The sequence below is a fragment of the Fukomys damarensis genome, unplaced genomic scaffold (assembly GCF_012274545.1).
Source record: "Fukomys damarensis isolate Sample0158 unplaced genomic scaffold, DMR_v1.0_HiC HiC_scaffold_19, whole genome shotgun sequence".
In the NCBI taxonomy this organism is placed as follows: domain Eukaryota; kingdom Metazoa; phylum Chordata; class Mammalia; order Rodentia; family Bathyergidae; genus Fukomys; species Fukomys damarensis.
In genome coordinates this window covers 25,572,070-25,582,613 of record NW_022900931.1, presented here as the reverse complement: position 1 = coordinate 25,582,613, position 10,544 = coordinate 25,572,070, and the positions used below count along the sequence as shown (strand labels likewise).

Here is a 10,544-nt window from a genome sequence, read left to right as displayed (position 1 = left end):
GCCCGTCAGAGAGCCGGTGGTCGCCATGGCGATGCGGGAGCTGGTGGAGGGCGAATGCGGAGGGGCCAACCCCCTGATGAAGCTGGCCGGTCACTTCACCCAGGACAAGGCCCTTCGGCAGGAGGGACTGCGGACTGGGCCCTGGCCCCCGGGAGCCCCTGCCTCTGAGACCGTGAGTGCCCGAGGTGGCCGGGACGGGGCCCAGGTGCGCATTTGCGGTGACCGCTCTATGGTGTTGTGGGCCGTAGTGGTTGCCTCCTGATAACACTGCTGAGCACGGCGCATCTTTACATCGAAGAAAGGCCTTATTTTATAGAGGAAGAAATTGAGGCTCAGGGAAGGAAGGTTGGTGACTTGCCTAAGGTCAGGCAGATGGTACAGCTGGCCCATGTGTGACTTGTGTGCCTGTGGTCTCATCACTCCGTATTTTTTTTTTTTTTTTAAGGTCTCCAAGCCTTTGGGAGTAGCTTCGGAAAATGAGGTACATATCACACTCTCTGTTCTGTCCCATTTTTCTCTTGCTCATTGTGATTTTTTTTTTTAACCATTAAACTTAGTTTACTAGTATTTCAGTTTTTGGGTTCTTCCGACCAAATGAGCTTTGCTTGCTGGTATTAAAAAAAAATTCTCAGTGTTTATAAATCTGTGGAAAGAAAAATCTGTATTTCCTTGTTTCTCCAGTTTTTATTTCCCTTTCCTTGTATCTGACAGCCATATTCCCGACCCTGTTTCTTTTGGGGGGCTCCTGACCTTGAGGGTTTCTTTCTCTCTCTCTTTTGTTACCGGAGATTGAACTCAGGATTTTGCACTGCGAGGCAGGCTCAGTGCCACTGAGCTACGTCTCCAGCCCCACCATCTCTTTTGACAGTTGGTGGCTGAATTCCTGCAGGATCAGAATGTACCACTCGTGTCCCGTGCCCCTCAGACCTTTAAGATGGATGATCTCCTGGCGGAGATGCAGGAGATTGAACAGTCCAGCCTCCGCCAGGCTCCCCAGAGAGGTGGGTCCAGAGTCTGTGGAGAAGCGAGGTCACTGTTTTCTGAGCAAGCAGGGCCCACAGGGTTCCATATTTGGTGTCTGCCAGGATCTGGGAACTGAGATTGGAGGAGACAGAAGGGACAGTGTTTTCATGTGCCCTTAGAGTTCCTAGGCACGATGGATTGCTGTGTATGTATTTTGTTTTTTCTTAGCCTTCTCTGTCTCTTTTAAGCCCCTGGTGTGGCAGACTTGGCCTTGTCTGAGAACTGGGCCCAGGAGTTTCTTGCAGCTGGAGATGCTGTGGATGTGACTCAGGATTATAACGAGACTGACTGGTCCCAGGAATTCATCGCTGAAGTTACAGGTGAGCCTTGGCATTTTTGTAGGGCATTGGACTTGACTTTGATAATAGGGAATTGAATAGAAACGTACATTAAACAGAGGACTGGCTTTCAACTGGTAACAGATTTTGGATAGAGAACGAGGAGCTAGGTCTATCTCTTTATGGTCAGGAACTTCATTACTATGGTTTAGTAGACAGGAGCCAGAGATTGAATGAGTGGCAGAGCTACCCAGGAAGAGAACTGTTCGCTACAGCACCTGGGATTCTGGTAGTAGGTCATCCTCAGCAGAACTGGGGCCTTGGCAGGTGATTGTGGAGCCCAAAGGCACTCTGCACCTGTGTCTGTGTGTTCCTCATCTGTGGACTCAACCAACTGTGGACTGAAAATATTTGGGAAAAATTTGAGTCTGTGCTAAACGTGTATAGACCTTTTTTCTTCTTCCCTGAGCAGTGTGATAGCTGTTTATGTAGTATTTACATTGTATTAGATGTTGTAAGTGGTCTAGAGATGATTTAAAGTATTAACGAGGATATGTGGCTACATGCAGATAACTCTTCTGTGAGACTTGAGGATCTGTAGATTTTGGTGTCTGGGGTGAGGGGTTGTGGGACCACTCCCTCAGGGATACCAAGGGTTTACTGTGGTTTTGCAGGAGGGCAAGAGCCGTATTATGATGACAAGAATGGCTAATAGGCAATGTTTGCACACCACACTGTCTTCTAGTCTTTGTGCTTAGTGCTTTGAAATGCATTGTCTATTTAATCCCTGTGACAGCCCTAGAGATATTTACTGTTTTTTCCTCTTAGTTTATAGATGAGTATGCTGAGTTTTAGAGGCAAAACAATTTAGCTCGAGGTGACTCAGGTTTGTAAGTGGTGATTGGAATTTGATTCTGTGTTCGAATGGTTTTAGACCTTGTAGATTCAACTGTTAGGCTGTTCTGCTAGGCCTGCTTGTGCTCTTCTTTCTTAGTACAGACTGCAGGGCCTCACCCTGATTTTCTCTCTCTGAGAATGTTCATTGCTCACTGCACTCCTTGGGATTGACTCTTTTTCTATGAAGCCTGTCTGATAAGGAGCAAGATGGTGGGGAAGCTCTTATCTTCAGCTTTTGTCTTTCTGATTGCTGACAAAAAGAAGCATTGCCCACTGAGAAATCATGAATATAGTAATAAGGTGCAGGAGAAAGTTACAGAGTGTACCAGCGATGGTGAAACTTTTAGAGACCAGAGTGTCCATACTGTAACCCCAAATCCACTTATTTATCACACAATGCCAGCACTGCCATTAAACCTGAATACTGAGGTTTTAGTTAGAAAAAGCAATTCATACATTAACATCTTTTGTCTTAAAAACAAGTAACACACGTGCCATGGGTTCACCACCATTGTTCTAGACTCTGAAGGAAGCCATATCATCATCCTTCCTTTAATTCTCCTAAAGGTTGGCCTTCCTCAACAAGAGAAAAAAATACCCATAAAATCTAAGTGGTAAACTTGCCTTTAATTAAAATCTGTTGGTCTTTTTAAAATCGAGACATTTTCCCAACCATAGCTGGAGTTAAGGTAGAATAACAGGTGCTCTTGTGTTCATTGATAGTGCTAAATACTGCAGATTCTTAAACTCATTTGATCATCACCCGACACGTAGCAGGTGGATGTATTATTACTGTTGTTTAATCCAGGGAATGGCTTACTACGTGTTCCTCCACCAAGCCACATCATGCCCAGTCCCTATAATAGAAAATGCTAACATCTTGTGGATAAAGAAACTGAGATTTGGAAAGATTTTCCCAAAGTATTCAATAACAGATGATATTAAAATGCATGCTTTTTTGGTTCTGTGGTCCACACTTTAGATAACCATCACAGCAAACTCGAGAATCTTCCCTGTTGAATTGCTTCAGGTTAAAATCTGAGCTGTAGCAAAGATGTGCTGCCAGACAAAATTTCAGTAAGTGCTATTCAGTGTAAAGTTTTGTTGTAAGGTGTGGTCACAAGTCATTTTTAGTAACTCAGAAAATAACAAGTTGGTGCTACTATGAGCCTTGAAGATGGATGAGATTTTTGTTAGAATTTTCTGAATGGCTTATGACCCGTGAAATCTTCCTTAACTTGTAAACAACTTTCGAAAACATGCTGGACCCGTCTTACCTGTTGACTTTTCCTTGTAGAGCTCTTCTTCCATCTGTACATTCTTCAGGAACTGTGTCTGCTCCAGAGGCAGGGATGTGGGCACAGGGAGGGCAAGTTGAGCTGTGTGAAAGCTGCCCTCCTGTGTGTCCTGTTGCAGCAGTATATTGCTTTGCACATAGTAGGACTTTAGAAATGAATGAATGAATGGAAATCTGAGAGAAAAAGTGATAGGAAATTGATTTTCTTGTAATTCATTTCGTTTTTAAAAAATCTTTCTCATAGCACTTGTGGTCGATGTGTCAATGATATCGTTAACTGTTGAACCTATGGATAAGTAGATTTTGAGAAAAGATGTTACACTTTAAAAAAATCTTATTATTTTATTTTATTTGAGACAGTGTCTCACTATGCAGTCCAGGCTGGCCTTGAACTTGCAGTGTAGTATGGGCTGAACTCTTAGTTCACAGTCTCCCTGCTTCAGCCTACTGAATGCTGGCATTACAGATGTGCACCACCATACCAAGCTTAATTCTTATTATGAGAAAATCCTACGACTGAGATTCTAGACTCAAGTTTAAGAGGAACCTGAAAGCTCAGTGTTCTTTATTTTAGCTTTTTTTTTGGTTTTTTGAGACAGGGTCTCACTATGTAGTTGAGACTGACCTGGAACTCACTATGTAGCCCAGGCTGGTCTCGAACTCAGCAATCTTCCTGCCTCAGCCTCCTGAGTGCTGGGATTACAGGCAGGCACCACCACGCCCGGCTATTTTAGCTTTTTATATGGGAATAACTATAGTTTCACAGGACAGTGCAAACAAAACAAAAATAGTATATAGGAAAGTTCTGTGTACGCGTTACCACTTTTCACTGATGGGGACATTTTGGATAAGTCTTGGTTATGTTAAATATAAAAATCAGTAACTTCTTGCAGCCCACAGAGCTTATTAGATCTCACTGTTTTTATATGTCTCTGTGTGTGTGTTTGTGCGCATGGGTATAATAGTTTTATGTATCATATTTTAGATTTGCCTAAGCACCATTAAAACCAAGATACAGAATTCTTCCATCACCATAAGCACAGTTTTTAGTCTACCATATTTCCCGATAGAATCTGACCTATCCCAGATCTTCTGGCCAGATAATTCTGTGTCTTATTGTTTGCTCAGATCGGAAGGTAAGACACATCTTTTAGTGTTCTTGACTTTGGACAGCCTCAGGTGGCTTGGTTCTTGAGGCTCTTAGGATAATTGTGAGATGTAAGCCTGCTCTTGCAGAGGAAATGCACTGGACTGCAGTAGCAGAACAGACCTCTCCTGGATGGTGGAAGAGGCTATGGAATAAAAGGAATAATAATCTCATTGTGATGTTTTCTTTTTTTTGTGTGGGTTTGTCATGGAAGGAATTGGCAAGTGACAGAGAGGCCGCAGAATGGAAGTAAAATAACAAGTTTTCTCCATCGATGGGGATCGATCACATGTAATGGCATTGCCCTGATGGATCCAGTACTGGGCTGTAACTCCCCCTTTTATAGGGTTTTATAGCCTTGATCTCCTTCAGGTGGTTACATTTCATTCTCGTAGTTCACATTGCTGATATTCAAAACATGGTGGCCGGAGGCAGTTGAATTTCAACCCCATTGGAGCACTTCTTTGGTAGGGCAGGTTACTTTTAAAATTCTTTTAGTTATTTATTCAAGCCCAGGGGAAGGAGGTGTGTCTGGCTCTCAAAGCTAACAATGGTTCTTTTCATTTACAAAACGTTTGAGGTAGACTAGATGCCTCCAGTGAACTCAATAGAGCACAGGGCAGAAGTTATCTTACTTTGTGACGTTTTGTAGGGTTTTTGCTGTTAAAGTGCTCTCTATCAATCAGTTTTGTCACTAGTAGGTAGGAATGATAGTTGCTAACATTTGTTACCATGTGTTTTGGTTTTCATAGAAACCTCTATGAGATATCTATTATTACCTGTATTTTGTAGATGAGGAATAGAAGTGTAGAGTGTTGACTTTTCTGTGGATACCCAGTAAATGGTCTAGTTGGGATTTGAATGTGGGGTAGGTGACTCCAGAAAACCCTAAGTGCTATTAAGCAAACACAAACTTTCACTGATAAGAGTAGGAAGCTCTGCATTTCTGATTTTGAGCTTGACCTAGGTGGAGTAAATCTGTGATGAGAGACTGTGTGAGGTAAACATTACAAGTTGGATCTAGGTCATTGGTTCTAAGTCTTACTAACCTTTGTGTTGCAGGACAGGTCCTTCTCTTCCTTGGCCTTAGTTTCCAAATTTCAGACGTGTGCAAATGGATCTGATTTTCTGTGAGGATTGCTCAGAGATACTTGGAAGGCCAGGTGTTTCCATTTGACTCTTTGGTTGCAGAGCAGATTCCTCGTGCCAGAAAATTGTGTGTGTTTTGGGTAATAAATACGGCCAAATGCCAAGTTACAGTAATTTGAGGATGACATTTCTCCTTTGTGGGATTTTTTTCCCCACGTGCCTTGTGTCTGTTGTAAAGTCTAGGTGCTTTCTAGTTTTTCTGTTGCTTCCTGTCATTGTGAGGAGCGTTTGACAGAAATATTCCTGGGAATTTGGGGAGTGTCTGTTCTGATCTGAGGAGTCTGTGTGGCCAGAACATGCTTTTGTGAAACACTGGAGAGAAGGGAGGGAATGGAGGGGGTAAGGAGCAAGGATTGCTTTTCCCCAGAGTGGGACTGGGGACCTGGGAGGTGTGTGTAGGGGTTAGTATCTCCCTTCCAGTCTCCATGCTTGAGCCAGCAGTCTAGTTGGAGCAAAAGAAAGAGAAATGTTGTCTATAGTAAGAAATGAGCAGAGTCGGGGTCCTTGGAATTAGGAAATGGGATCCATGACCAAAGATAAACTGTAAATTGTATTTTTAATTATAGGATGCATGTTATTTACTTATGTATCCTGAGACCCTCGACCCTTTGTTTTTCAGATTTTGACATTGCTTTCTTGGGTTTTGAGGTCTTTGCTGATATTCAGCCAAATTTTCAGTTAAAGTGGAAGGGAAAGTTTTATTGTACATTGATACTGAGGTAATAAGTCTGCCTTCTCAAGAGTTAAACTCAGTGACACATCTTCAGGTTGGGAACAGAGCCTGATGGCTATCAGTGTCTGACTTGTAAGGCTGTGGTTGTTCTTTCACTCTGTAGGAACCCTGCTTTTTTTTTTTTGGTACTGGGGATCGAACCCGGGTCCTTGTGCTTGTGAGGCAGGCAGCAGAACCACTGAGCTAAATCCCCAGCCTGCTTCTTTTTTGTTTGTTTGTTTTTTGTTTGTTTTCTTCTGCCTCTGGACAGTAGGACAAAGTCCTGGAGGTTGAAAAAGAGTTCAGCACACTCAGTTACTATGTGCCTTGATAATATTTATTCTGATGTTACAGCACTGCACTTTGCCACTACACCTTCTAGCATAGTTTTGGCAGGTAGAACTAAAAACATGGCCTCCTAAAGTGAGTCCAAATCTGGTACCCAGTCTGGGTGTTGGTGTCAAGAGTGCTGGTGCAGTCAACCAGGAGTCAGTTGAGCTCTGTGCTGGTTTGGCACATGTTCTGTACCTTCATGTTTGTATGCTTTGTCTTGATTAAAATATGAAAAGAACCCAGTGGGAAGAGCAGACCTGTGTGTCTGCCATTCTAGCCTAGCAATCCGTGTCTCGGGGGAGCCCATGTCTCGGGGGAGCGGTGGGCATATTCTGACGGATGGAGGCTCAGTACGGGTGGTGCAGCTGTGAGCAGAGAGTAGGCTATGGGTACTGATGAAGCTGGGAACCCCGGTGTCTGGTTTCTCTCTGAGGTTTGTGTATTTGGAGAGTTTGGTTCTTAATCTTTCCAGAGCCACCAAATTGGATCTCCTGTTACATAATCCCCATGCCAAGCCTCCTGGGAGTGAGTTGGCCATTGGAGAGGACACTGAAGATTTAGTAGAATTTTCTTTTGACCAGGGGTCTCTGTGGGAGTAACAGTGTGGTGGGCTTCGGCTTGATTAAGAGGGTCTGTTGAGAATGGATATTACCTTCCCTGTTCCTGACTTCCCACCTGCATGCCTTGCAGACCCCTTGTCTGTGTCGCCGGCCCGCTGGGCTGAGGAGTATCTGGAGCAGTCTGAGGAGAAGCTGTGGCTGGGAGAGCCTGAGGGAGCAGCCACTGCCGATCGCTGGTGGGTCACTGTGCAAGGGGTGGGGTATCACAGCATTCCCGGCCTCCTCCAACTCGTGTCCCTTCTTTTTCACTTAATTATTAACATTTCCACTTGCATTGTTACTCCTATGAATTTATATTTCAGTTACAGGTAAGAGTCCCAATTACTACACCAGAACTTCTTAGCTTTATGTTCCCAGTCCCCTTTTAGTTTTTAGCTCACTGCTGTCTAGTCCTCCTCTCCACATAGCTGTGTCTGGGAAAGTGACAGGTTAAAAAAAAAAAGTGTTGCTAGTACAGTGCTTTCCCACTCCTGCCAAAATGTCCTTCTGGAATGTAAATTGGAGTTCGTGGGTCCTCAGTAAGAGAGATTTCTGTTACTCTTGCCAGGTTGCGGGAAATAGCTTGGGGTAGGTGTGGGCGGACTGAGTTGTGCGATTAGGTTTCCTTACCTGTCCAGGTATGATGAATATCACCCTGAGGAGGATCTGCAGCACACGGCCAGCGACTTTGTGGCCAAGGTTGATGACCCTAAACTGGCTAACTCTGAGGTGAGCGGCGCCCACTCTTTCTGTGCTCAGCAGAGCTGCTCTTAGGTGAGAGTTTGCTCCTCTTACCTGACTTTAAAAAGGAGACGGGATCGTAGGGCTGTTCTTTCTTTCTAGAGAGAGAGATTTAGAGTTCTGGTTCTTCCAATATTCTTTCCCTTATTCCTTGCCAACTAACCCTTTCTCTCTGCTGCCTCTGAAATCTCTAGAGGCAGAAACCCTTGTCTTGTTGCTGTCTGATTTTTTTCAGGGCCTTTAGCACATCTTATTTTCAGGTAGAGGTGGCCAGGGAGAGGCGAGTGCAGGGTCCTCTTGGGTGTGGTTGAGTGCACACCTGGAAGTCCTCCCAAGGTGCCTATGTGTGTCTCTGTGCCCCAGTTCCTGAAATTCGTGCGGCAGATTGGCGAGGGCCAGGTGTCCCTGGAGTCCGTTGCAGGGTCGGGCCGAGCTCAGGCAGAACAGTGGGCAGCAGAGTTTATACAGCAGCAGGTAGGACATTGCCGCTTCCCAGCCTGTTTTAGCCAGCTGGTGCCCTGGACCTGGGCCTCAGTGTTCTGTGGTTCCAGACGGGAAAGGGATTTATCATCAGCTCATCTTGGTAGCATCCAGGTCCTGAGTGGGTGGGAGAGAGAATCTGAGAATACTCTCAGGGTTCAGGCTGGTGGTGTTCAGTGGGTCTTTAGTCTGTGCTAGTGGAAGAAGCTTGGTGGAGGTGGAACTGACCTTCTGTCTGTGTCACAGGGTACTTCAGACGCCTGGGTCGACCAGTTCACAAGGCCAGTAAACAAATCTGCCCTTGACATGGAGTTTGAGCGAGCCAAATCCGCGATAGAGGTGAGAGCAGAGTGAGCCAGCACTCCCTTGGGGAGAGTGGTGCATTAACGTGGGAGGTGGTGAACACTTTCTTCATGGCCTTGAGCCTCTGTGTCAGAATTATGAGGGGTCCTGCGGTGCTTGCAAAATGCAGTCTCCAGGCATCACTCCCGACTACTGCTTGAGAATCAAGGGTAGGATCTAGGAATCTGCATTTGAAAAAGTTCTTCACTGGGTTTCTGAACACCCTGAAATTGAAGAGCTAGTGCCCAGGGCATGCATCCCTGAGGCTGGAGGGCAGCACTGGGTGGTCCTGACGGCGCTCCTCTCTCTATGTGCTCCTCTCTCTATGTGCCTTCCCTTCCTTACAGTCTGATGTCGATTTCTGGGACAAGTTGCAGGCAGAGTTGGAGGAGATGGCAAAGCGGGACGCTGAGGCTCACCCCTGGCTCTCTGACTACGATGACCTTGCATCTGCTTCCTATGATAAGGTAGGAACCCAGGTTCTAGAATTTTCTTCTTTAGTGACTTTGCTATAATTCTGATTTTGAAGAGTGTTCACACAAAGGTCTTTTCATTATTTTCTTAAGCTGTTTTCCATCAAAAGAAGTCTGAATCATACTTTTGCTTGTGTTGTCCTTCAGTAATTGAATGTATGCTTTGTTCTTGAGATACACAGGCCAGTAAGATACTCTTGTTAAGTATGGTGGCCCAGGGGTGCAGTGTTGCAGTGAGAGCACAGATGAGGTGGCTGTGCTTTGGTGGTCTGATGGAGGGATGCTGATGAGAGTCCTGACTCCTTGGTAGGGACCGGTAGTTGACATGCTATCCCTCTGCCTCCACACCTTACTTCCTAGCTACTATATTTTTTAGCTCACAAGTTCAATATGCATTCTGATCTCTTTTTGTTGGTACCAGCCACTTGTCCCAATTTAGGGTTTTAAAGAATTATTAAATAATTTAAGTATTAAAGAAAGTTCACAGTAGTTAGTGGTAAAAGATGATTGAGTTTTGCATGTGGCATTTGCTATGGACTTGAAGGTGTAAGTTACATCAGGGTCTTACTTGAGGGTTGTAGGGAAGTGAGGATGTGGCTAATGAGCTCCTAAACTGAAGCGTGAGGAGAAAGGGAAGGAATTGCTTGGTTTTAAAAAAGGTGAAACAGGACCTGAGTGATTCCTTTTCTTAGCTCTGATGTGGTTGGGGAAGGATTCTGAGGCTAGAACCAGAGCCGAAGATGTACAGCAGGGTATAGGAAGGGATCTTGGTATGGGGAGAGAGCTGTGCAAAGCCTGCGCAGAATTCTGCACAGGATTGCTTCAAAAAGATTAGAGTGGCAGGGTGTGGTGGCACATGCCTGTAATCCAACACTCTGAGAGGCTGAGGCAGGAGGATCACAAGTTTGAGCCCACGCTGGGCAGCTTAGTGATTTAGCAAGACTTTGTCTCAAAAAAAAAAAAAAAAAAAAAAAAAAACAAAAACAAGATTCTGTTATTCACTGTAACAAGTGCCTCACCCTGGAAAGAAGGATATTTTGGAAGGTGTTTGTAATTCACTAGCTCGCTTACAT

General features: G+C 44.7%; 1 protein-coding gene across 5 annotated transcripts in view; it reads left to right on the top strand.

Moving 5' to 3' along the window:
* Positions 1-6: 6 nt before the first annotated feature.
* Pex5 (peroxisomal biogenesis factor 5) overlaps positions 7-10,544 on the top strand; it is an 18,866-nt gene continuing 8,328 nt past the window's right edge. For 2 of the 5 annotated variants that reach the window (XM_010611703.2, XM_010611706.3), the window contains exons 1-9: positions 7-172; positions 446-481; positions 869-1,001; positions 1,212-1,343; positions 7,527-7,632; positions 8,074-8,164; positions 8,540-8,650; positions 8,903-8,995; positions 9,346-9,465. In XM_010611703.2, coding sequence (XP_010610005.1) covers positions 26-172; positions 446-481; positions 869-1,001; positions 1,212-1,343; positions 7,527-7,632; positions 8,074-8,164; positions 8,540-8,650; positions 8,903-8,995; positions 9,346-9,465 — 969 coding nt within the window. In that variant the 5' untranslated portion in view covers positions 7-25. The remainder of the gene's footprint in view (positions 173-445; positions 482-868; positions 1,002-1,211; positions 1,344-7,526; positions 7,633-8,073; positions 8,165-8,539; positions 8,651-8,902; positions 8,996-9,345; positions 9,466-10,544) is intronic. The other 3 variants (XM_010611704.2, XM_033766310.1, XM_010611705.2) reach the window with 3 other exon arrangements.